Here is a 26,742-nt window from a genome sequence, read left to right on the forward strand (position 1 = left end):
GCGACTTTGAAAAAGAATGGGAACCATTTATATTATATTTGTAGAAACAAAGAAAATCAATAGACTTGATGGCAGGATTTAAATAAACATTCACATTATTAGTACTAGAAAATGTTTAGAAGATAGTGAAATATTATGGTGTGTTTACCTTTTATTTTCATGTTTTAAGGCTTGATGTTATCTTATTAATAACTTTTTCTGTTAGGAGATAGCAAAGTGGGTGAAAAGAGAAACAAACCAGAAGCGGAAGTTGGGGGAAGCCCTGGAGGGGAGGGAGGGAGGAATATATAGTAAATGTTAAGAATTTGAGAAGTATATAAGGAATGAAAAAGAAAAATGAATAAAAAAAAATTGTGGGTTCATGGAGAGCCTTTTCTGTGGCTGCTCCCAGATGATGGGATCCCCTCCTGAGAGAGGTCAAACTGGCTCCCTCTCTGTCATTCCTACGCCAGCAAGCCAAAGTGGTGTAGCACTTTTTCACAAGGACGGCTTTTGTAATAGCCGAATCCAGTATGGCTAATATAGATTGTCGGTCCTCGTAAATCCTGGATTAAGAGTAAGGAAGAAAATGGTTTGGGGTTTTTTAGCAGGAGGCGCCAAAACACAGGTGCACCAACCTGGAGGAAAAGGTGTGATATGGATGCAATAAATATGTAATAACAATGATATATCTACACCACAGATTTAAGCTGGTTTAATCGCTTGCTCCTTCTCTCCAGGGTACCTGTTCTCTATGAGAGGATTCTTCACGCGCTCCCTGAACCATAAGCTTACTGCATAAACTGATCAGGACCTCAATGCATGGAGAGGAGGAATTAATCATATTTAATTGCTTTGTGTACACCGCTTGAGAGATATATCTTTTTTCATTATGCAGAATACAAATGCTTCTCGATAAATAAATAAAATAATGGATGATATCTGCAGTGATCTGCAATGAACATAGTCACGTGACGTCTTAAGACAAAGAGCACACAGAAGTGCAGCTGAAATCCTCTCGTTCAGGTATTCATAACTGCTGAACTTTAGCCTGTCCTTCTCCCCGACGTGCATCATTTAATGCAGGAGTCTTTCTCTCTGGAGAAGACCCAGCCCAGTGGAAGTGGGGCAGCCCAGAATCCCACTGCCTTATTCTGCAATTAAAGTTGCCACAACTTTATCTATAGCAAACACCCTTGTGTTTGTGTGTTTTTGCTGTACTTTTTTTAAAAAAAAATCATTATTTTTATTCTTGCATGTGTGTGTATGTTGTTATATGTGAAAAGATGAAAATGCCAAACTCAGCATCACACCTTCCCCTCCCAACCTGAAGGCATGTTGTTGTTGTTTAGTCGTTTAGTTGTGTCCGACTCTTCATGACCCCCTGGACCAGAGCGCGCCAGGCACTCCTGTCTTCCACCGCCTCCCGCAGTTTGGTCAAACTCATGCTGGTAGCTTCGAGAACACTATCCAACCATCTCGTCCTCTGTCGTCCCCTTCTCCTTGTGCCCTCCATCTTCCCCAACATCAGGGTCTTTTCCAGGGAGTCTTCTCTTCTCATGAGGTGGCCAAAGTCTTGGAGCCCCAGCTTCAGGATCTGTCCTTCCAGTGAGCACTCAGGGCTGATTTCCTTAAGAATGGAGAGGTTTGATCTTCTTGCAGTCCATGGGACTCTCAAGAGTCTCCTCCAGACCATAATTCAAAAGCATCAATTCTTCGGCGATCGGCCTTCTTTATGGTCCAGCTCTCACTTCCATACATCACTACTGGGAAAACCATAGCTTTAACTATACGGACCTTTGTTGGCAAGGTGAGATCAAAATAAAAACAGGTGAGTTCATAAGCCCTGGAGCAGAAAGAGTCCAATCGTTGCTGCTGTCCAGGGCTGATTTTCTAGAAAAAGAGATGCTGGAACTCACCAGGAACCTTCTCTTAGGTGCTCACCTGACAGGTGCCAGAACCCACCTGAGAGGTGGTGGAACTGAGTTCCTGGGAGTTCCCCCTGGGAAAAAGCCCTGCTGCAGTCAATATAAAGGGAAGTGTTAGCACAGCCGCATAATACGAAATGTCACAGGTACACTTTGCCCTGCAGAGTCTTTGTTCTTGGGCAGAATAAAGAGCCACTAGTCTGCTATAAAAGTCTTTCAGGGTGAAGGGAATGCTGGTTGCCCTCACAAATTGTTTGCATCCATTTTTCACAAAGTGCCACCTCCCAAATTATGTGATACCGTTTGTGGTACATTGGTACCCTTCGCTTCTTTTCAGTCTCTGGCTATCAATATTCTTGCTGCCGTTAATAAGTAACCTATTATATAATGACCTTGGGTTTCCCTGGCTGAATATACCTAACATTGTAATTTCTGGGGTTTTTTTGTTTTTTGTTTAACTGAATTAAAACTCTCGCATGGCTTTTTAAAAAAATAACAACCTGTTCCTACTGTGTTTGTTTGAATTTCTATTCTCTTTCAGGGCTGGAGCTCAAAGGACAAAAATTAAAATTTCACAATATCTTTTGCGATCTGTTCACCTTTGCTCTGATGTCTGGCAGGCTGACTCCGAACAAGCTTGCTATGTTTGATGTGAAAAGAGGCCAGGGGAGTTCTGCTTGTCACAGAGGTGAAATTGGAGAGAGGGTGTCTTGTCTCAGGTGCCTTCTTGCCAGTAGCATGCGGTGAAATTTTTCAGGGGGGATGGGACTGTTAGGGCCAGAGGTGCCAGCTTGCAAGGACAATGCAGGGGGGGCATTTTTTGAAGATTTTATTGCTGACCTATTCTTAACATCCAATGACATTGTGGATGTCTCTATGCCAAGACCACAATCACAGCTTTCTTCTTCATTCACCTTGGTTGTGCTCAGGAAGGAAAAGGTTGCAGTTTATTTCATCAAGAGAAGGGTTTTCAAATGTATACACTCACACCCTTATGGAAGCCAGGATTAAGAACCGGTCTAGATGGAAAGCAGCATTTTGAAGCTAAGCGTGAGTGATTCCATATTGAGGAAAACCACATTTCGGTGCTACAAATGAGAATGTGTGCATGCAGCCAAAGGCTACTGGAGCATGCTATATGGTGCAACAAGGAGGTCACAGAAAATCACAGGTTGCTTCCACGGCACAGAGACGCTCGTACCATCTTAGACTGATGTGGCAGCTACAACCCAACTGGTCTCAGTTGTTCATGCTCTTGTAGCCATGAAATTAGGGTTTGTTCACACGGCCCCCGATTCAAAATATTGAGGGGGCAGGAGTCCCAAGCACCCCCTATACCAGGCGTCAGTGTACTGTAGTGTATATCGTGCCAAAGGCAGGTCACATTACATTGGTCTTTCACCAACTGCAACTACTGCTTCTGAGCTGTTTCCAGACCCAGTTTTACACACTGTTAGGTGACTCTAACAACTCAACAAGGGAAGCTGCATTTAACAAGGGAAGTTTAATCTACTAAACCACAGCAGATCTTATTTCTCTCCAGAGTGGTATTTAAATTGGGCTTGCACTGGTGGATGGGTCCTGTTTCTGCAAGACCATTTCCACACACAGAGTTTTGAAAGAATGTATCTGAGTCACAGGGACCCAAATAAATCACATTACCCAGGACTGTGATGTGTGTCAATTCTAGGAAGGGGTTTTTGCAATCCTGGCCTGCACCGACTGAGTTTCCTGTCGTTCAGTGGTCATGATTTGATGCCATAGTGATTCTCTCTTCCCAAGCAACCCTGAGGAATTCAAGTTGCATGTGCTCTGTATGGATCCCTTAACGAAATCTCCTCAGCACCCTCCCCAAACTACAGTTCCCAGAATTCCATGGGGGAAGCCAAGACTGGTAAACTGGTCTCAGACTGATACAAAATTGTAGCCTGGGCATGCTCCAATTAATCATCATTGATGATCTGGTTTTAAAGGAGGGCTTTTTAAATCTACTTTATAGTACAAGAATTTTCAAGATGCCTTGCAACCAAATATATATAATATTGTTTTAAAAAATCTCCAAAACAGCCTTGAAACAATAGAAGCGACAGATCAGGGAAATAAAGGAATGTTAGGGGATGGAAAAATCTGAGAATTTAGATTTCCCACTTTCTTACGTGTGCTTTACCCCATTTCCACAGAGGGGTTTGCATGAACATTTGTACATATTTCTGGTGCCCTTTTCTCCTAGTAGACACACTTTTGTATGAATGTTTCACAGTGCAAATATTTTGGCAAGCCTGAATACAATGCAAGCATTTTGGTTTTTCCTTAATGGAACACATCTTTTAATGCTACTTTCACCAAGATACACATTTTTTTTGGCGATGCACTAATGACTCCCATTTTGTGTGCATTTTTTGGCTGGAAAACCGCAGTGCCAAATTCAGAGATGCACGAATTTTCAGAGAGCTCTGTTTCAGTTTGCGAATCGGTCCAATTCTCTGGAACTATCTGAAGTTCTTTTGGGGGGAACTTCTCAAAGCAACACCTGAGGCTTCTGCATCTTCTACCAAGGTCCAGGGCCTGGCTTCACTCCCCCTTCGCCCGGGGATCACCTCGTGGCACCAGCTTCAGAACTATTGGTTTCTTTGGCACTAAGAAGGCTTCGTTGCTCATCTCCAGAGGAATCTGCAGCAGGATGAAAAGGGAAAGAGAGCACTTAGGAAACCATTAGACCCATCTTAAGCCACCAGCAAATCTTGACAGCAAGGGTGGGGGTCCTGCTATGTTCCAGAAGTGGTTGGGCTCTAATTCCCTTCAGCCCCGGCGGCAGAATCCGAGACCAGGGAGAAGAGTCGGTGGAAGAAGATTGGAAGAAATTTAAAGACTATTTACAGAAATACTGCAAAATTAATGAATGTTAGAATGATGTTGGATTGAAGTAAAGTGGTTTTCAGCAGTAATGTTATAAAGATGTGTAAAAATGGATTGTTAACAGGGGATAATCTAAAGTTATAATATATTAAGATTAAAGATTAGGATAAAAATAAAGAGGGAAAGGATTTGCTGAACCAACTAATTGAACTGGATACAAAAAAAGGGAGGTGTGAGGAGGTCCGAGAAACAGGCAAATGAAAAATAAGACATGAAAAGACTGAACTGTTTTTAACTGTTTTTATTTTGTACTTTTTCTTTTTGTAATACTTGGAAAACCTTAATAAAAATTTAAAAAATAATAATAATAATAATTCCCTTCAGCCCTGGGTCCCATGGCTAATGGTTAGGGACCATGGGAAGTGGGGTCTAACAGCACCTGAGAGTCCTCCAGAGGAACCCACCCCTGATTTGTAGGATCACAGTCTTATGGTGTGAAGGGAATGTTAGGAAGAGCTTTCTGAAAATAAGGGTCGCTCGGAAGGTGTCAGGTGTGCGTGCAGGAGCCAGGCCCTGTGACCAATAGGACTTTGCAGGAGTGGGGCCTTCCTAAGTTTGTTCTGAAGGGGCAAGGCGTGGCCTCACAGGTGAGGCCCATTGGTAACTCACAGCACCTGTTGGCAAGAGCTGGGAAGGGATATAAGGTCTGCATTTCCCTTCGGCTCTTTGCCACAGCAACATGCTTCCTGCCTTGCTGTGTTTGGGTTCTTGCTTCCTGATCCTTGAACCTCAGATTCTTGACTCCCTGCTTCTTGATCCTCGGACCCCTGACTTCATGACTCCCTGCTTCCTGACCCTCGGACCCCTGACTTCATAACTCCTTGCTTCCTGACCCTCGGACCCTTGGCTTCCTGACTCCTGGCTTCTGGACCCCTGTTCCTGCTCCCACCCCGCCATCTTGCCCCCGGTCCTGACGTCCCCTGCTGGGACTTCGATCGCCTTTGAACTGGACCAGGAGATAACCTGCAATTTAGTAAGTGGGGGGAAAGGAAGGAAGGAAGGAAGGAAGGAAGGAAGGAAGGAAGGAAGGAAGGAAGGAAACAGCCTGGTGCATCTGCAGCGGTATAATCGGACACCTTCATCCGCCCTGACTGCAATACAGCATGTCTCTCCTGTATCAGTCTCTACAGCCACAGCAGGCGCTGCAACTCTTCAGTGGTTTGACTTCACCCCCCAAGGCACACTCCTCCATTGTCTCCCGAGACAGACGGATGCCAACCAACAAAACAAATTGATGGCCAGAGAGCTACTGATGGCCACTAGCCATGGTGGCTTTGCGCCATCTCCACAGTTGGAAGCAGCCGTGCTTCTGAATAGCAGCTGATGGAAACCACAGGAGGGGAGAATGGACTTGTGCTCGAATCCTGCATGCTGGCTTCCCACAGGTAACCCTTTGGCCACTGTGAGAACAGGATGCTGGACTAGATGGGCCACTGGCCTGATGCAGCTGGATCTTATGTTCTTATGTCACCCAGTGAGTTTTTGTGGCTGAGTGGGGATTCAAACCCTGCTCTCCCAGGTCACCCAAGCCCTAGTCCATCACTCTAACCACTACACCAGGGGTTCCCAACCTTTTTGATGTGACAAGCTCCAAGCTCAAATTAACCTAGTACGGTGGCCCAACATTTTATTGTCACATTAATTTGGATCTCTGGCCTTCAACGGTGCTCTCAGTTTCATGCAGTTTAACTGCAATGTTTGCCTGTTTTTAACTTACTCGAGGCATCCAGACTAAGCATTCTTCAGCATTCCTATTAATATAGACTTGGTTGAATGATTCACTGCGCTTACAAAGTTATCCCCTCTTGTTTATGGGAATGTAATAACAGCAATCTTCCAATGGCAGGATACTGCTTTATAAGCTGTACAAATGCATTTTGCAAATGGATGGTTATGCAAGCAGAGATAAAGCACTTTTTGTACTTGTATTCATGCTAAAGTCCATCGATTTTGGCAAGATTCCATGGGATGACTGACCTCGTGTTTTGCCAGTGGGGAGGACAATGGGGAGTTCAGTGGTTGTCAGACATGGTTTCAGATCATCGTCGATGCATAGAGCGAAGACGTTATTTCTTCTTTCGACTCAGCAAACTTTAAATTGCCCTCCGCTTATCTATTAAATAATCCCAGTGGCAGATGCGGTGATGGTTCTGATTCTATATGAGAGTTGCAAAGACTTCACAGGTGCTGCTTTCAGCACCTGCGCATCAGAGGCGAGCTGTAATAGCTGTTCCAAACAACTCCCCGTGTGAGCACCATGTGGCAAACTCTCCCTGGATGTGCCACCAGAGAGCAGTTCCCAAGTGCGGAAACATAAGACTCGGGCCTTTCTAAAATTTGGTAGAAGAAATCCATACAATTTGGAATTGTTATAATACCCATTCTGCCCAGCTTGCAGTTTTATCTATTTTGGAAGAAGCTGGTCTTAATATACCATACTTAACTATAATACACTTAATGTACTGTACTTAAAGTTTCATTTTTAATAGATATTGGAGCCACAGTGGCTCATTTCTGGAGACATACAAATGGCGCCAACATTTCTTTTTGTTATTCCAATGTTTGGGAACTTGCTTGATAAGTTGAGCAACAAACTACACATTTCCATGGGGCAATGTGAAGAGGATAGATTCACAGGTTTGGTTTGGTTTGATTTGATTTCATTACTTATGTCAATAAAGAAAAATGTGGTCTGTCGCCTCCCTCAGCTTATCAATGGGTTTAATTGATTCAATAATATATTATATTATTCCTCTTTAAGATTCATCCCACCCATGACAATAATGGGTTTTATTTCATTCTCTGTTTAAAGATATACTCAGCCTTTTATTTTTATTCTAGCAGCCTGGTACGCATTTGTGTTTTTGTTGTTAGCCCAAAGAAATATTTTTTTTTTAAAAAAAGAGCTGAGCATTGTAATACACCAATAAAACAAAAAGTTGTAAGAGGCATTCATCATAGCAGTGAAGGATTAAAAGCAGTCATTATTTGGGGTTTAATTACAGAGCCAGTGATAAACTTGCACAGGCTGCAGGTTACAGCATAGGGGCAGGGGCAGAGGAAGGGGGGTGCGGTGGGGGCAGGTGTCACCACTGAGGGGGGTGACAAAATGTCAGGCGGCACTCCCCGCGGGGCCTGCAGCACACCCAAGCCATGTGTCTCTCCTGGGAGTGACGCAGTGGCTTGGGCTCCCGCAGGCTCCGCGCTGCCCCAAACTGTCCTCGCGCCAGCTTCCCCTGAGCTATAGGGCAGCTGAGTGGGAGGAGGCAGGTAGACTCCTTGGAGGCCCCACAGAGTGTCCTGCCCTGGCTAGCCTCGCCCCTGGGCGCAAGGCACGCATGTCACCCCAGGCGCCCAATCAGCTTGCTCCACCACCTCATAGGGGTCGGAAAACACAAGTGGCAGAGTTTCTGAAATGCAGGATCCCCTACAGTCGCCCCAGGTGAAGACAATGTCCATCTCGCTCCTTTTCCCAAATTGCATTATACATTCATACCTCAGGTTACAGATGCTTCGGGTTGCGCACCGCGCTGAACCCGGAAGTACCGGAACAGGTTACTTCCTGGTTTTGGCGCTTGCACATGCGCAGTAGTGCTAAATCACACTTTGTGCATGCGCAGAAGCGCCGAACCACAACCCACGTGTGCACAGACGCAGCGCTGAGGGTTGCAGACACTGTGGGTTGCAGATGTGCTTCCCGCACGGATCATGTTCGCAACCTGAGCATCCACTGTAGTCCCTGTTACCTTATGGCCAGCCACTTCTCTGAAGGAAAAGGCTCTTGCATAACAGGAGAAGATGGAGGAGATCAGGACAGGGTCAGGAAAACCTTCCCCTCCCTTTCCACGCACACACAGAGGTGTGCCAGACATCCAACCTCCTCACCGGCGTTTCATCGCAGACCTTGAAGGAAAAATGCTGCATCAGGATTGCAATTGCCACCTTCATCGTGACGAGAGCAAAGCGCATTCCCAGGCAGTTCCGGGGACCAGCTCCAAAGGGCAGGTACGTGTAGGGATCTATTTTGTCCTTATTCTCTTTGCTGAACCTGGTTGCATTCACAGAGACAAGAAAAATGGAGGCTGGATAAGGGACCGGAAAGGGCAGATCTCAGGTGTCAAAGAGAAAAACTACCAGACTTTTAGAAGACATCTGAAGGCAGCCTTGTTTAGGGAAGCTTTTAATGCTTAATAGGTTATTGTATTTTAATATTCTGTTGGTAGCCACCCAGAGTGGCTGGGGAAACCCAGCCAGATGGGCGGGGTATAAATAATATTTTTTTTAAAATTATTATTATTATTATTATTATTATTATTATTATTATTATTATTATATGCGGGGCTGCCCTTGAGATTGACCCAGAAACTCCAGCGGGTGCAGAATGCCGTGGCAAGACTCCTTATGGGGTCCTCGCTGCGGGATCACATTCACCCAGTGCTTTACCAACTGCACTGGCTCTTTTGGTGGAGTACAGGGTCAGGTTTAAGGTGCTGGCTTTGACTTTGAAAGCCCTATGTGGCCTAGGACCCTCGTACCTACGGGACCGCCTCTCCTGGTCTGCCCCGCGGAGGACCTTAAGGTCCACAAATGACAACACTTTGGAGGTCCCAAGTCGCAAGGTGGTTAGATGGGTCTCAGCTAGGGCCAGGGCCTTTTCAGTACTGGCCCCGACTTGGTGGAATGCTCTGTCACAAGAGACCAGGGCCCTGCAGGACTTGACATCTTTCTGCAGGGCCTGCAAGACAGCTGTTCGGCCTGGCCTTTGGTTTGGACTCAGTCTGACCCTTATGTTTCCCTCCCCTTCTGGTTTTGATCTATGGGCTACTTTTAAAATGAGGCTGCATTTAAAATTGTATTTTAAATTGGTTTTTTCCACTATTATTTTTTATTGTAATTTTACTGGTGTTAGTCGTCCTGAGCCCGGCTCTGGCCAGGGAGGGTGGAGTATAAATTATTATTATTATTATTAATTGTGTACATTCAGGTGTGAATCAGCATTGGCATGAATGTGCTTCCTATTTTTCACCAGCACATTTTTTTTTGTTACCTCTCAGGTCTGAACTCTTCAGGTTCCGGCCAGTATTCGGGGTCCCGATGAAGCGTGTAGGGTGGGATCATCACCAATGTGCCTTTCGGGATAGTGACGCCATTGATTTCGACATCTTTCTTGCAGAGCCTTTCGAGCCGCCCTCCAAAAGGATACAGCCTTTGCGTTTCGTTCAGGACCATGTCAAGATACTCCAGTTGCATGATGGCATCGTAGGTGAGAGGAGCCTTTGGGGTGATTCAAGGGGGAAGGTTAGTCGTACTTGGTGGGATCTGAAATCAGGCTCCGTCTTTCTACAGTTCTTGGGGAAAGCAGGGGAGCCCAGACGCAGAGACCATCAGAAGGAAAGCTCTCAGTAGCCTTATTCTAAGATTTCTGTCCATGAATGGGGAAAACTCTTTGGGTTATATTCAACACAGGTAGAAGGAAGCAAATGCAACTGTTCTTTCTTTTAAAAAAAGACCTCAAAACCCATCTCCTATACTCCTGCTCTGGAGGGTAGAATTCGAACCAATGGCTTCAGGTGTCAGGGGCTGGTCTGAATTGGAAGATTGGGGAATGCAATCGCAGGGAGATCAGCTCCTAACAGCAGAAGAGGAGTAATACCCGCCCGCCGCTTCCAGCATTTCCAGAAGCAGAGAGACAGGCAGACACAGAAGCTCCACAGCTGAGAGAGGAGCTACCCAGCTATGAAATAGTAGCTAAAGAACCAGAAGGGGGGGAGCAGCTGGGTGATACATCACTCGAGAGTAGGGGAGAAACCCCCTGAACTCGGAGGTCCGAGCGTGTCAGAGAACAAAGGAGACGCAGCAGAGGAGAGACATTCCTTTGGCGTGCTTCATGCTGCGAAAGTGGGGAGGAGTCAGAATAGGCAACTGATATCTTTGCAGAGGGTTACCTGTTTGTGCTTGCACAAATAATGCTGTAATAAAAAGACTATACAGGGTACCTTGGTTCGCAAACAACTTGGTTCTCAAACACTGAAAACCCGGAAGTAAGTGTTCCAGTTTTTGAACGTTTTTCAGAAGCCGAACATCCGATGCGGCTGCCAGCTATTGTTTCCGGGGCGTCTGCACCAATCAGAAGCTGCACCTTGGTTTTCGAACATTTTGGAAGTCAAATGGACTTCTGGAACAAATTAAGTTTGGTGCTTTTGTTTTTGCTGTCTATTTTGCATTTTTGTTTTTGAGGCTTTTTCCGGTTAATTTGTTTTTGTGACTGTGTGGAACCCAGCTCAGCTACTGATTGATTGATTGATTGATTGATTGACTGTGGAAATGGATAAAAGCCCCCCATCCAAACAATGGCTATCATCAGCGTAGACAAGGGGGGGGTTATTTTTATCATCTACAATACTGTCTTATTTATTTTATAGTATAGCACATTGATTATTGCTTTCATTTTATGGATCAATGGTCTCATTAGACAGTAAAATTCATGTTTTAGGGGTTGTTTTTAAAAGTCTGGAATGGATTAATTCATTTTGCATTACTCTCTATGGGAATGCACACCTTGGTTTTGGAACGGTTTGGTTTTGGAGTGGACTTCTGGAACGGATTAAGTTTGAGAACCAAGGTACTACTGTAAATCTAACAAATGCTCTTTAATTCTGATTGCTGAGTTACCAAAAGGGAGAGGGGAACTCCCATACTTGACATCAGGTTACAAGAAAAAAGATTCCGACTCAGCATCTGGAAGAACTTTCTGATAGTATGAGCTGTTCAACAATGGGAGGTTTTGGACTCTCTCTCCTTGGAGGTTTTTAAGCAGAGGTTGGATGGCCATCTGCCAGGGATCCTATAGTTGAGTTTCCTGTATTGTAGGGGGTGGATTAGATGCCCCAGGGGGGTTCCTTCCAACTCTACAATTCTACAATTCCATACCCCCAAAACCTTCTCCATTGAATCCAGACTCACCTTTACAACCTGCACATTCTCACCTTGTTGGGCAGGATCGTATCTACCTCAGCTTGAAGCTTCTGCTGGACATCTGGGTGAATGGCTAAAAAGTAGGCCGTATAGCCCAAAGAGTTGCTGTTGGTTTCGTATCCACCAAAGACAAAGGTGAAGGCTTGGGCCAGGATTTCATCATCAGTCAAGCCTGCAAACAAACAAAGGCCAGAAAGATGAAGCAGAAACTACAACTAATCTAGAATGTTTCCATGCACAATACAATGTGTTGGTGCTAACCTTTAAAGCCCTAAACAGCCTCGGTCCTATATACCTAAGGGAGCATCTCCACCCCCATCATCCAACCCGGACACAGAGGTCCAGCTCTGAGGGCCTTCTGGAAGTTCCCTCACTGCAAGAGGGGACCCAGGCAGAGGGCCTTCTCAGTAGTGGCACCCACCCTCTGGAACACCCTCTCATCAGATGTCAAGGAGATAAAGAATTAAACAACCTTTTGAAGGCAGCCCTAAAGGCAGCCCTGTATTGGGAAGTTTCAAATATTTGATGCTTAGTTGTGTTTTCAGACTATGTTTGAAGCCACCCAGAGTGGCTGGCGAAGCCCTATCAGGTGGGCAGGGTATAAATATTATTATTAGCCCCAATAATACAGCACATACACTAGGTGGGGAAATGATCTGCATTGGTAATGTCAGGGACCATGCTGAGGAGGTCTGGACTGAGGAGGAATGGTGGGATCCTCCCCCTGATCAGGATCCTGAATCTTCCCGGGTGTAGGACAGTATAGATTTGGAACAGCGGTTTGCAGAGGGACATAGTTCAGAAGGCAGAAGCTGGGAAATACTGGATGGGGAACAGCTAGGGGAAGAAACACTGGGGAGGAGAGAGTTAACAGATTCACTGTCCCTGGAAGGCATTCAGCTGCTCAGCCCAAGGTCAAGAAGAGCTGATAAGGTGGAAGCACAGAAAGCACAGCGGTTACAAGATCTGGTTACAAGACACAGTAGTGATTAGGGAGGAAGTGGGTGGAACCCTTAATTGGGAGCACCGCCATCCCTAGGAAATGGATTCTTTGTTCTCTCGCTGTGATCATTAAAGTTTTTAACTGGTAAAAAGACTCCTTTTCCTTTGATCTGCTTATCTACTTCCAGTGGGGGGGAGGACACCGATTCCCTGAAGTCTGGGAATGAGAGCGCCATGCATTGAGCCTCTTAGCTTTGTTTGCTTTAGACGTTCTGCCAACATGGATCAGAACTTCATCCCTAAATCGCAAAAGGGCCTTTTCAGTCCTGGCTCCCCATCTGTGGAATGCCCTCCCCGGTGAGATCTGCTTGGCGCCTCCCCTGATATCTTTTGGACTTGTTCCCCTTCGGTTTCAGAGACCTCAAAGTTACACTGAATTGACTCCCAGAAGTAGCATTACCTTTATAGGAAGGATCCGAGCCGTTGCTCTGGTGCTCCCTGTTGGACTTCTGGGAGTTGATCATCAGCTGCAGGAAATCCACCCGGCCCTAAGCATAGAAACAAATAAAACAGCGGAGAAAGCAAGCAGAGGAAAGACCCCCACAGACCAAGATGGTTTGCTCCCCCAAGTTTCTTAAAGGGTTGAATGCAGCCCTGAGAGTTGGGTGCCTTTGCCCTTAAGGACATTGGCTGTGTGGTGATCTCACTGTTCTTAGGCAGATTTGGACATACTGAGGGGGCAAAAGAGTCAAAATATTGGGTTGTTTTGTGTAGAAAATAGCAATGAAGTAGCACAGTAGAGGTGAGTCTTGGGGGATCTTTGGGTGAATAATTTTGTCCCCTCCAAGGAAAGTTCGTTCTGGTGTGAATTTTTTGTGTGAATTTTTCACCCTCAAAATTCAGTGCGGCCTGAATGCTCACCCCCTGGCCTTCTTTCTCCCGTGTCGCCTTTATTTTCGCAAATGACCTCTCGAAGAAGTTCATAGCTTCTGGGTTGAAGAAAGTGATTTTCATTAAGTTGAGGAGAGAAACCACAAACGGGAACACAACTGCAAGAAACAGAGATTCACAGTTAACGGGAAGCAAAACATCAGGCAGACAGACATAGTTCTGTAGAAATCCATGAGTAAACTTTGGTTTATTTGCTCTGAGGGTCAATGCTTGTAAGCCTTAATAGCATGTGGTCAGTGCCCAAACACATTGTGAATCTCAGGGTTACAGATCCATAATGCGCAGCACCGAATCGGTGGCGCATGCCCTTCTGGCCTACACTCTTTATAAAGACTTGAGGAATGAGTTTTCCACCCCTCTTTTATTGTCGCCCAACCACTGCCACTGTGTCCTTTCTCTTGGCAGATCAAGATGAGCAGGTGACAGGAAAGGTTGCAAGGTTTTTAGCTGGGGCAATCAGAAGACCCAGTATTTGACTATTGATTCAAAGCCCTAAAATGTATTTTATATAATTGACTTTTTATTTCACACACACACACACACACACACACACACACACAATTTTATTGGTTTTTACATTTTTTTCAAACATAACATCATTGTTGTATCCAGGTAGGTAGCCGTGTTGGTCTGACGCAGTTGAAATAAATTTTTAAAAAATTATAATTGTCCAGTAGCACCTTAGAGACCAACTATGTTTGTTCTGGGTATAAGCTAAAAGTGTGCATGCACACAAAAGCTTATACCCAGAACAAACTTAGTTGGTCTCTAAGGTGCTACTGGACAAATTTTTAATCACTGTTGTATAATAGAATAAAAGACATTTGGCTATATAAGCTTGAGACTTCCCTCCCCCTCGGCTGATGGTTTTCAAACTTATTCTCTAATCCTGTATTTGGTTATATTTAATTATTATTATTAAATCAAATCCTTTTATGAATAAATTATAAATTATCCTTCATAATAAATGATAATTTTATCTTTACAAAACTTCTCGTAACCCTACTAGCGATGTCAATTGTTGACAGTTGCCTTTCAAGTACAATATCTCGCTGGCTCGGTCACCCCCAAACTCGTGGTGCAGAGCTGCCCACAGCAGAAGAACCTGCCGTGGTGCTCCGACCGATGGGAGGGCTCTTTCCCGAACTCAACTCTCAGGCACCAGACTCTTGGCCTGGTGCCCCTGAGAGCCCGGCGCCCGGGTGTCCCACACCCCTAGCACCTATGGGTAAGACGGCCCTGTTCATTGATGCTTCATGCAAGGGCTGCTTAAACCACAACCAGCAGATCTAAAAACTGAACTTCATGGGATGACCAGAGAGATGTGATTACAGATATGGGAGAAGGTGTGGAATCTGAGGATGGTGAATTGGAACTATCTTTGATTAAACAGGTTCTGTGGTTCTGTGGATGATGAATGATCTTTGCTTAAATATGGAAAATCAGCAGATGTTGGCAAGGCAGATTTGCAGTTGTCTGCAGGGCTGGACCTGATGAAGGAATCTGCTGCAAAGTCAGAAGGAGAGTTGACGATGGTTCAAAGCACGGTCTCTCGTGCTTAACGTGCTTTCAAAGAAGAGATGAGTGGAAGAATAAGCATGCAAATAGAGAAAGCAACTCACCTACTGGAGTTTAGACTGATAAAGGACTGGAAGAAAAGGAGGGAGAAGGAAACAGGAGGATCAAATACGATTTAAGGAAAATGCAACAGGCAAATAAATATGGATTTACTAAGATTTGTTGGAACCCCTGAAGAGAACATGTCACAAGGAACTGGAGAAAGATTAATGTGGGACACACAAAGATAACAATAAATGAAGAGTTATATTGGACTTTCTGAGTGGCAGAAAGATGAATTCTGGTGGCCTGGGAGGGAAGTTTGTGGAAACACCATCTAGCGGAATAGGAGAAAGCTGGATATCAATTGCAGCTAGAAACTATTCTGGAGTGCATACGCTAAATGCTTAGAATAATTGTTATATGCATAACTGGTAGATAGAGAAGCAGAAGTACCTCTTTTCTTCTTTCTTCCTCTTTTTTATTTTTTAAGATCTTTAGTTATTGATAGTTCTCTGTTAATATTATTCATATGTATGTTTTGATCTCTGAAGATTTAAATTCAGGATAAATGAAAATACATACAGAGAGGTGGTGGAGAGGAGGAGAAGGAACCTGTGAGAGAGGCAGGCCAGAGCGGCTTTTCTCAGGCCGTGAGACTGAGGATGAGGGAAGTTCTCCCAGGTGAGATCCAAGAGGATTCACATCTATGTATGTGGATTGAAAATTAAGATATAACAGAGGGCTGTGTGTGTGTGTGTGTGTGTGTGTGTGTGGGAACTGCCATCAGCTCAGAGACGAGAGGCGGAAGGGCAGCTGGGTTACAGGGAGCCTCCAAAGATCGTGAGAAGCAGCACTTCCTCCGCGGAGGAGGGAAGCCCCGCCTCTAGTGGGGAAGAGATGCAGGGCTCGGAGGATGCAAGGGAGAGCCAAGACACCGTGCATGAGCAAAGCGGGGGGAGGCAGGTCCCCCTTTAGCCATGCCCTCTCTGCACAGTCTGTTTATGCGCAGAGAGGGGAGGCGTCGGATGGGGGTCAAGAGACTACTCTGCTGGGGAAAGTTTAAGGACTGCCCTCTCTCAAATTCTGCTAGTGACTGAACAAGACATGGAATTGAGACGTTCCGCACTGTAAATGTTTTTGCACCAATAATAAAGCCTTTGGAAAAACCAATGGGGATCTTGCCTGTTCGCTCTCGAGCAACCACGCCGGTAGGCATATATATATATATATATATATATATATATATATATATATATATATATTTGCTTTCGTAGATTTTCACGGGTACAGGAATGCAGGTTTTGGTGTCCTCGGGTATCTTCCCGTGTAAAAGTTGGGGTGTCTAGGCGACGTTTCGACGAGGTCTCACTCGTCATCTTCAGGCTGGTGCTTTCGGCTTCTTGTTACTGGAACAGAGCAGGATCTCAGTGTTTGAGTTCCTATAAATACTGTTGAGGAGGTGTGGCCTCCTATGTTCTGGGCAGAGAGGAAGTTCCCAGGCTAGTGTGCCACTAGCCTGGGAACTTCCTCTCTGCCCAGAACATAGGAGGCCACACCTCCTCAACAGTATTTATAGGAACTCAAACACTGAGATCCTGCTCTGTTCCAGTAACAAGAAGCCGAAAGCACCAGCCTGAAGATGACGAGTGAGACCTCGTCGAAACGTCGCCTAGACACCCCAACTTTTACACGGGAAGATACCCGAGGACACCAAAACCTGCATATATATATATATATATATATATATATATATATATATATATACACACACACACACACACACACACACAACTTTGTGCTTATTTTATTTCTCTTCTTATTTTCCTCTTTCTCTCTTTCTGTCCTTTTTCTCTCCTTTATTATTCTTCTTCTTTGTAATTATTATTATTATTATTATTATTATTATTATTATTATTATTATTTTATTTATTATTATACTAGTTGGGAGTTGGGTTTTTATTGTATCATAATGAAATTGATATAAAAAGGAAATTGGTAGCCAACTTACATGCTAAAAGTATATGTAGATTAAAGGAAAACTTGGTCAGTTTCTGGATCTCCTTGACAAAAGGGTCATCAGGGTTGTTCATAGAGTCAATATTCACACCAAACGAAGTGCTGGTGATCACATCCATGCTGAAGGCCCCAAAGACACTGGGGAGGGAACAGAGCAGCCAAATCAGGCTCTCGGATGTGTTAAATAGCAAACGATTTAAAGGAGGAGACCATCCCTGCCTGAAGGCTTATCAGAACGGAAGTTGCAGGAATGTATGGCATGCCTGATGCTGTTCACAGAGTAATTAGTCCAGATTTCTCATGTCCAAGGAAGGAGGATGTCTAGTGTTATGAGAATTATAAGGTCTAAGATATAAAATAGGTAAAGTCTTGACAGACTCTAGGGTTGTGCGCCGATCTCACTCAAGAGGAAACGCCGTTTACCTTCCCGCCAGTAAGCGGTCCCTATTTATCTACTTGCACCCAGGGGTGCTTTCGAACTGCTAGGTTGGCAGGCGCTGGGACCGAGCAACGGGAGCGCACCCCGCCGCGGGGATTCGAACCGCTGACCTTTCGATCGGCAAGCCCTAGGCACTGAGGCTTTTACCCACAGCGCCACCCGCGTCCCTAAGATATAAAATAAATGTTCATAAATGGACCAGGCAAACACATAAACAAATATATAAACCACATGTCAGAAACAGTATAGGAAAAGAGTCCTAAAGCCATTTTGACTCTTTCGGTGACCTCAAATATTCCTCTGCAGTTTGGATGCAAATAGGAAAAGCCTCCCCATTGTCTCTGTGCTCACAAATCCTGCCTTAAGGGCACATTTGGGTATGAATAGGGTGAGCCTGTGACCTGGACTCAGGAATTAAGTAGTTATCATCACAAAAGGATGGCCAGGCAGTCCAGCTAAACCCATTACAGTGGTCCCTCTGGATGCAAACGGGATCAGTTCCGGAGCCCCGTTCGCATCCAGAAGCGAATTCAACCCACGTCTGCATGTCTGCGGGTCGCAATTCACCGATTCTGTGCATGCGCATGATGTCATTTTGACCATCTGCGGATGCGCGAGCAGCAAAACCCGGAAGTAACGTGCTCCGTTACTTCCAGGTCATTGCAGAGCGCAACCCGGAAATACTTATTCCGAAGCTACTGCAACCCAAGGTATGACTGTAACAGGTTTCCTGCCAGACAGGATGCTGCTGTAGACCGCCCCCCCCCCCCGTGATGTATTTCTGCTGGGGACCACCTCTTTCTGTGATGTATGTATGATGTATTTGGGGGGGGGGCGGGTCTTGAGCTACAGGGTGGCAATTTCAAAAGTCTATATAAGAGCTTTCACACCAATGTTCTGGGTTCCTCCTCCCTCCTGTGTGTGGTGAGTGGGGGACCCTGTTGCAACAGTTTAATAAAGATCAGGCTTACTAGCTGCTTTGATCCTCAATATTCTCTGGTTGACCTCTGTTATTTTCTCCGACCGATGGAGAACCTGCAAAGGACTCTAGAAGGGCTCTTGAGTACCCCATAAGGGGGAAAGAACAGTTTTTTCTGATAACATCTAACTTTGGTCCCATGAACATCTTATTGAATGGATACTTCTAGCATGAATTTACGTGCTTTTACCACCTAATGGCTGCTCACTTTGTTAACCCAATCTGGTCTGGATTTACCCCCAAGACAGCCCACGTTGTCGCGGGAGGATAGAAGAGGGCTCTGTTTTTGACGGCAGCCTTCCCTGGCCCCAAGTGACTTACTCCTTCGCAACCAGAAGCTCATCCTTTTCCACTTTCTTCTGAACGTTCCGGACCAGAACCTCCCCGTAGTGTTTGATGATGGGAAACATCTGGAATACAATAAATGATGGAGATCTTTCAAGGAACTGGAAGCAGCTGCACAGAAGCCTGTGGGGTCGCAGAAAGGTCTCCATTCAAGGATGAAGAGAAAAAGAGGGGCACATTCTACAGAAGATCGACCCAAGTGGTTTGAGGCAAGGTTTCCCAGCTCCAAACAGAAAATTCAGAGAGGATGGAAATACAATATTGGCAGGATGCACTGAGTACCTGGAGAAATGGTGCAATGTTGCAACATCACTTTAAACCAAAACAAATGCCAGTCGTCTCATTTCATGACAATGTGAAAGGGGCTGATTTACACCCATTCTTGCTAACAACACAATTGGAACATGATATGCTCCAGTTTCGGACTGAATAGCTTCTGTGAATTGTGCTGGAATTATAAGGACCATACAGACCAGTGTTGAATATCTGAGTTCTTCAAGGCTCAGTATGTTTTTCTTTTCTTTTTTTACCTCCTTTAGCTTTCCGCTGGTGAAGGTTGGAGAGAGCACAGTGCGAATCCTCTTCCATTGTTCGTCCTTCACCATCGTGATGGCAGACTCAAACAGCCCACCTAAACCTACATTCTAGAGGGAAGCAAGCAAGCAGGAAGTGAGGTGGTTTCAAAACAATGAGTCGGCTTTTGAACCCATGACAGACCCCAAACCTGGGATTTCAGTGAGAGCCAGGAGGGACTCGTGAACTCAATGAGCATGGAGTACAGTGGTGACTGGGTGACTAAGGACTCGGTCACACTTCCCTCAGCTCCATGCTTCCTAGGCCCAAGTCCAGGCTTCCCAGGTCTGTATCCAAGCATTGCTGTCATTGTTTTCATCCTGACGCTTTCCCTGGGAAAACCCACATTTTGCCACTGAGTCAGAGCAAACTGGATTGCTGCTTGCTCTGATTCATTGGTAGAACATAGGTTTTCCTGGGGAAAGCACCAAGACAACGCACGCACACACACACACACACACACACACACATCCAGACACAGACATGGAAAATCTGGACCGGTGCCTAGAAACAGGGCACAAAATTTATTGTTTATTTATTTATTGTTTGTTTAATTATTTCCCACCCTCTGCTCTAAGGTCTCAGGGCATTAAAACACGATATGAAAAACAATTTAAAACACCTTGCAACCATAAACAATAAGCTGGGTCCTTCAGACATACACTTGGAGACGCTCTTTGTACTTTTATAATCTGAAGTACCGTACTTGAAGTGGGATAAAGAAGACAGGAGAGTTTGGGTTTGATCCCACTTCAAGCACTGCTGAATTCTGAGTCCAGGTGTGCTTAATAAACACACTAATTTAATTGCAAATAGTCTGTTTTAACTGAACTATGGATAATGTTGTTGTCATCCTAATCCCATTCAAACAAAAGGCCCGTTTTGAAATGCCTGTGCTGTTTGTAAGTTTAAGGACATTTTATACTAAAGAAGACAGGAATGAGGGGCGAATGAGCCCCAAGTTCACACTTGACTTTAGAAGATGTCTTCATCTACCTGCCACATTACCTGATTATTGTCTTCCAAAGCAACTACTCTATTCTGAACTTAAAAATGGAAAATGTAATGGTGGTGATCAACAAAAGAGGTTTAAGGATTCTCTCAAGTCAAATCTTTAAAAATGTAGTATAAACACCAACAACTGGGAAACACTGGCCTCGGACCTGGCCTGTGAGCCAAAGCAACTACTCTATTCTGAACTTAAAAATGGAAAATGTAATGGTGGTGATCAACAAAAGAGGTTTAAGGATTCTCTCAAGTCAAATCTTTAAAAATGTAGTATAAACACCAACAACTGGGAAACACTGGCCTCGGACCTGGCCTGTGAGCGCTCCAGTTGGAGAACAGCCTTTACCAAAGGTGTCATGGGCTTTGAAGAAACTCGAACTCAGGACGCAAGGGAGAAACGTGCTAAGAGGAAGGAACGCTTGGCAAACCCTCACTGTGATCAACTCCCGCCCAGAAACCAATGTCCCCACTGTGGAAGGACATGTGGATCCAGAATTGGCCTCCACAGTCACTTATGGACTCCCTGTTAAGGCCGTGTTCATGGAAAACAATCTTACTCGGCTACGAGGGATCGCTGAAGAAGAAGACATTACCCAATCCTTCCCAATTTAGCATTCCCAATTCAGGGGCATGAATAACCTGCCCTTCGCCTGCTCTCCTGTCGCATCGCTTAAGACATGAGTCCTTACCCGGCGGTTGGTGAAGGTGGAGTAGCACTCTTTCACGAGGACAGTTTTAATAATGACGGGATCCATCGTGGCTAATATAGGCTGCCGGCCATCGTAAAACCTGGATGAAGAGTGAGGAAGAGAAGAAGGCACATCCTACCAGTTTTATATTTTGAAAAGCCAAGTGTGTTGCCCTGAGCTACGGGTCGCGTTCCCTGCCCTGGTGCCCTCCATATGTGTTGGACTACATCTCCCATCACCCCATGTTGACAAGGACTGATGGCAACTGTAGTCCCAAATGTCTCAACGGTGCCTGATCAGTGGAGGCTGACTAAGGGTTCATTCCTGCTTTTCCCATGGCTAGAAAGCAGAGCTCTGGGTGGTTTCCTGCATGAGACATGCTTTCTAGACATGATAGGGACACAGGTGGCACTGTGGTCTAAACCACTGAGCCTCTTGGGCTTGCCGATCAGAAGGTTGGCGGTTCAAATCCCTGTGACGGGGTGAGCTCCCGTTGCTCTGTTCCTGCTCCTGCCAACCTAGCAATTCGAAAGCATGCCAGGGCAAGTAGATAAATAGGTACCACTGTGGAAGGAAGGTAAACAGCGTTTCCCTGCGCTCTGTCTTCTGTCATGGTGTCCTGTTGTGCCAGAAGCAGTTTAGTCATGCTGGCCATATGACCCGGAAAGCTGTCTGTGGACAAACGCCGGCTCCCTTGGCCTGAAAGCGGAGATGAGCGCCGCAACCCCATTTGACTGGACTTAACCACCCAGGGGTCCTTTACCTTACCTTTACCTTTTATCTCTAGACATGAGTCAGAGCAGTTTCCCCCCTGCCCTACTCCGTTCCCAGGGAAGACCCACTCTTCAACTCTAAATCAGAACGAACAGCAATCTGGACAAAAACCAATTGCCATTTGCTCCGATTGAGCACTGAAGAGCTGGAGGCAACAGAAAGGAAACCCTAAAAAGGTGGGGCAGTCAGGAGAGTCTGGCTACCAGAATGTTCACTGTTTATGGCAAGCTTTTGAGATCCCAGAGACATCCAGTTGCAGATTAAGGTTTCTGTTTCAGAATATTTCCTCCTTGCGATCAAACAATAGGGTTTGGGATGCCCTGAGAAATACAAGCTGGTCAGAATCAGAAGTTCTCTCCTTTTTTTCTTTCCTTTCTCTCTCTCTCTCTCTCTCTCTCTCTCTCTCTCTCTCTCTCTCTTCCTTTCAGTTTGTGTTTTTATTTGGATTAGTGTTTTTTTAAAATCCTTGATAGAAAGATATTGGATATTTGATACTAACCTCTGCATTTTCATTCAAACTTATATAAAATCTGTTGGAGGGGGAAAGGAAAAGAAATACAAGCTGGTCATAAAAGGTCACTTACCCCCAGTTCCTCCCATATTTCTGAAAGCACTCTGTATCAAAGTTGATAAACCCCTGCGGAAAAACATTTCAGGAATTAAGAACAGCCTTTCTGGGCCAGAAGAAGACCCAGAGGGAGGAGCAGACAGGGGTCTTGGTGAACCTCTTAAGCAGGGCAGAAATGTCCCCAGACACTCACCTTACGATACGACAAGAGAGTTCCGATGAAAGGCAATGGCCTCGGACCTGGAATGCCCAGATTTCGAAAATGGCTGTATGGCCAAATTCCATATCTGTTTTTTAATGAAAGGAGAGAGAGAGAGAGAGATGCAAATCTGGCAGATGATCATTGACAGCAGCAGAGCGTAAAATGTTGTTAAGGGTTCCTTGGGGAAACCTGGCAGGTTGTTGTACCTGATAAAGGTGTTGGAATTCCTGCTCCATGATTGCAGTCATGGGATTTTTGTCTATCAGATGACGGTGTATGTTTTGACTCCACAAAGTGGGAAGTGACGGAGACAGGATGTTTGTGTCACTGTGTTCCGTGAAGTTGGACTATTGTCCTTTGTTCTGTTTCTCTTTACTGTCTGATGCTAGAGAGAGAGGGAGCCATGTTGCAGTGCTCCGTGTGTGTTTATATGTAAATAAAGTAGATTAGCCAAAATGCTGAGTTGATGAGGTCTGTTACGCAAGCTGCGAAGACCTGTGGATCCCTAAGTGTGCCGGTGGCTGTTGGCATCAGTCACTGTGATGTTCAGGCTGAAGAAAGCTTATGAAGCTCCCGAACGCTCGGCCAGGAGGGAGAGAACATGCCAGTCGGGCATGTGTCCATGCCAAGGTCCTACTCAAGTGTAGGCTGAACTCCTGACAAAAGACACCTCCTGCTAAACACACATGCACACAGAGCTAACCTTTTGGGGTGGCACGACAGGGCTCAAAAGGAGAGCCCTGCAGGTGTTCTTGGCTGCTGGCCAAAGGATGCAATTGCAGGTGGTTTGAGCTGGGACGCCTTCTGGTCCCAGTGGTCAGGTGACCTGCTTAGCATCCACAAGATCCCAGGTTGAATCCTCGGCATCTCCTGGGAACCTTCCTTGGGCTGGCTCCATGTTTGAGGGGGTCCTCAACTGGGTCCCCCGGGAGGCTCCCTGGACATAACACACACACACACCACCCAATTCATTTAGGGGTCAGAAATGGTGCTGGCAGTTTCATATCAACAACAACAAAGCCATTTCCGAGCTCAGGAGGAGAGGGGGTTGCGGGCTACCCCCCCTCCCACATACGCGGGGGCTGGCCTTCTGCCCCCGCGAGATCCAGGGAATCCCCGGGCGTGTCTTCTACCCGGCCCGCCAATCGGCCCGCCAATCGGCTACTTAAGGCCAGGCACGCCCGGGGACCGCCCTCTTTCCCCTTCCCAGCTGAGCAGTTTTCCCATCCCACCCACCCTTAGGCTTAGCTAGCTATGACCTTGCTATGGACTCCGGTTGGTCGCCGCATGGGGCCTGGTAGGAATTTTTCCAACTTGGCGCACTTTCAGCCTTTTGGTTTTTTCGCCTACCTCGTAGCAAACGTCACAACTTCCGCGGTATTGGCGGTTAGGCATTGGCAGGGGTTAATTGTTATGCAAATGAATGGGGGGGAAGGAAGCACCATCACCTTCCCCCAAGGAAAAGGGTAGTCCAGTAGAGGACTCCGGGGGGCATTGCCTTGTCCGAAACCTAGGGAGGTAAGGGCCTCCGGCATGCCCCCGACCGGTGACACCCATGGGATCCTAGTTGGCGTACTTCAACAGGACTCCCACGGCTTGTGGATAACCCTTCCCGGTCTCCATGCCGGGTAGTCGATAGGAGCCAATGCCTAAGGCCAATACCTTTCAATTCTGTAATCAATAAAATTGTGGCCTTTTTATGCCCATTAACCTTAAATAACGTGTCCAGTGTCTTCATTTCACATGAGGGAGGGGACTTGCCACGCAACAACAACTATTTGTTCCCTGCCCATCTGACAGGATTGCCCCAGCCACTCTGGATGGCTTCCAGCTTATATAAAAACATAATAGAACATTGCAGATTAAACACCCTGTGTCTACTCAGGAGTAAGCCCCATTGAACCCATGCCTACCCTGGCCTCAGGGACGTGCATCTAGGACTGCTGCCAAGGCTTAAGGAACTCCCTTTTGAGTAAACTCTTTTGGATTGCATTGCAAAAGGGAGTGAAAAAATGCATGGAACTTTTCCTTCCAAAGCTTGCCTTGCATTTTATACTCTTCTGCATTCTACCATCTCCTGTGGCTTTTGGGAGAAGCAATGGATTAAAATGTCCCTGTTCTCCTCCTAACAGTTAGGAAACAGCCCAAGAGGAGGAAGATGAGAGAGGAATGCAAACTGATTTTTAACTGTTACATGACCTTGGAAGAAAGAAAGAAAAAACCAAACTGTTGTCTAGCATTTATTCTTTTTAAGGCTTGTTCTTGCTTTAATCCTTTGTAAACTGGTCAGGTCACACCTATTTGTCGGAATACCTTCCTGGATAAAGGGATTGTGAGGAGAACCTTCCTTAAATCTGAAGGGATATCCTTGCAGTTCAGAGACTGGCATCTCTTATGGCTTTCAGGAGACGCAACAGACTTAAATCCCCCCCCCCCCCTTCTCCTTTTCACAATTAGAAAACAAGCCCAAGAAAAGGAAGACAAGAGAGTGGTACATACAGCATGAAAAGGCCCAGAAGGACAATGAGAAGGGACCATGTCTCAGTGGAGAAGCTTGGAAGGAGATTCATCTTCTTGTCCCTTGGCGTCTCTCTGCCTCTGGCTTTGACGGAAGATTTCTATTCTCTTTCTGCTTGATCCATGCTGGAGCTCAAAGGGCGAAAATAATTTCACAATATTGTTGGCGATCTGTTTGTCTTCACTGCGCTTACTGGGCCAAGCTTGATATGAAAAGAGGTGGGGTGAGGATTCCTTGTCCTGGATGGGGCAAGGCTGGCGAGGCTGCGTTGCCATGGGTCCTTTCTTATATAACAGCATTTTGTGCCAACCTCTTCAGAGGGCGCAATCTGCCTGTGCAATGTCTCTGGTGAAAACCGGGAAGAGAGCTGGGCTTGCAAAGGGAGGGGTGCAAAAAGCGAGGTCAGGGCGTTCTGCTGCGTCCAATTCCAGCACCGTCGCCCCCAAAGCCTGCAATTTCGTGGCACATTCCTCCCCCTCCTAGGCCTCACTCCTGCCACTTGCCAGGAATATCTTGGCTAATACAGAACAACAAACTCCTGTGTTGCAAACTTAACACAACAAACAACACAAGCAACACAAAGACCAGTATACTAGAAAGCACTGTAGTTCTTATTGCATGATTTAGTACAACAAAAACAAAATGTGTACACTTGTAAATTCTCTAATATATTTGAAAACAAATGAACACACGTCTGTCAATCTTTGAAAGTCCGTAAAAGTATAATAAGTCTATGGTTGAAGCAAAGTAATAGATGCTATCCTGTGGGCTGAGCGGTAAAACTTTTTAGGCGTTCATGGTGCCAAAGTAGTAAGTGAATAACAATGTAGACAGTGATCCCAGATAATCTGACTGTTTCGCTGGAATCTTCTTCAGCACGACTACAAAAGAATTCAAATATGAAACAATGACCTGTGTACATGAAAGCTATATAAACTTCACACATTACAATCCATATGCTACAACTACAATAAGAAGGGAAAAGGTACATACCCCATACATTAGAAAAATGCACAAGGAGCAGTGGTCATAAGGATATGTAACCATGCAATCATGTATATTATGCAATAAGAACTACAGTGCTATCTAGTATACAGTGGTACCTCGGGTTAAGTACTTAATTCGTTCCGGAGGTCCGTACTTAACCTGAAACTGTTCTTAACCTGAAACACCACTTTAGCTAATGGGGCTTCCCGCTGCCGCCACGCTGCTGGAGCACGATTTCTGTTCTCATCCTGAGGTAAAGTTCTTAACCCAAGGTACTATTTCTGGGTTAGCGGAGTCTGTAACCTGAAGCGTATGTAACCCGAGGTACCACTGTACTGGTCTTCATGTTGCTTGTGTTGTTTGTTAGTAATATCTTGGCACCAGGGCTTCCCA

At 45.5% G+C, this 26,742-nt stretch overlaps 1 protein-coding gene across 2 annotated transcripts in view; it reads right to left on the minus strand.

Moving 5' to 3' along the window:
* LOC114584056 (cytochrome P450 3A9-like) overlaps positions 1 to 25,600 on the minus strand; it is a 42,097-nt gene extending 16,497 nt beyond the window's left edge. Inside the window, exons 1-13 of one of the 2 annotated variants that reach the window (XM_028705516.2) lie at positions 25,344 to 25,600; positions 22,836 to 22,929; positions 22,659 to 22,711; positions 21,301 to 21,400; positions 19,561 to 19,674; positions 19,007 to 19,095; positions 17,260 to 17,405; positions 13,662 to 13,789; positions 13,201 to 13,288; positions 11,810 to 11,970; positions 9,871 to 10,097; positions 8,709 to 8,871; positions 4,205 to 4,577 (exon numbers count right to left, since the gene is read on the minus strand). In XM_028705516.2, coding sequence (XP_028561349.2) covers positions 4,479 to 4,577; positions 8,709 to 8,871; positions 9,871 to 10,097; positions 11,810 to 11,970; positions 13,201 to 13,288; positions 13,662 to 13,789; positions 17,260 to 17,405; positions 19,007 to 19,095; positions 19,561 to 19,674; positions 21,301 to 21,400; positions 22,659 to 22,711; positions 22,836 to 22,929; positions 25,344 to 25,414 — 1,533 coding nt within the window. In that variant the 5' untranslated portion in view covers positions 25,415 to 25,600 and the 3' untranslated portion in view covers positions 4,205 to 4,478. Of the gene's footprint in view, positions 1 to 4,204; positions 4,578 to 8,708; positions 8,872 to 9,870; positions 10,098 to 11,809; positions 11,971 to 13,200; positions 13,289 to 13,661; positions 13,790 to 17,259; positions 17,406 to 19,006; positions 19,096 to 19,560; positions 19,675 to 21,300; positions 21,401 to 22,658; positions 22,712 to 22,835; positions 22,930 to 25,343 lie in introns of those variants that run through there. The other variant, XM_077918725.1, reaches the window with a different exon arrangement.
* Between the last annotated feature and the right edge of the window lie 1,142 nt (positions 25,601 to 26,742).

This window comes from Podarcis muralis, chromosome 14, assembly GCF_964188315.1.
Source record: "Podarcis muralis chromosome 14, rPodMur119.hap1.1, whole genome shotgun sequence".
NCBI lineage: Eukaryota > Metazoa > Chordata > Lepidosauria > Squamata > Lacertidae > Podarcis > Podarcis muralis.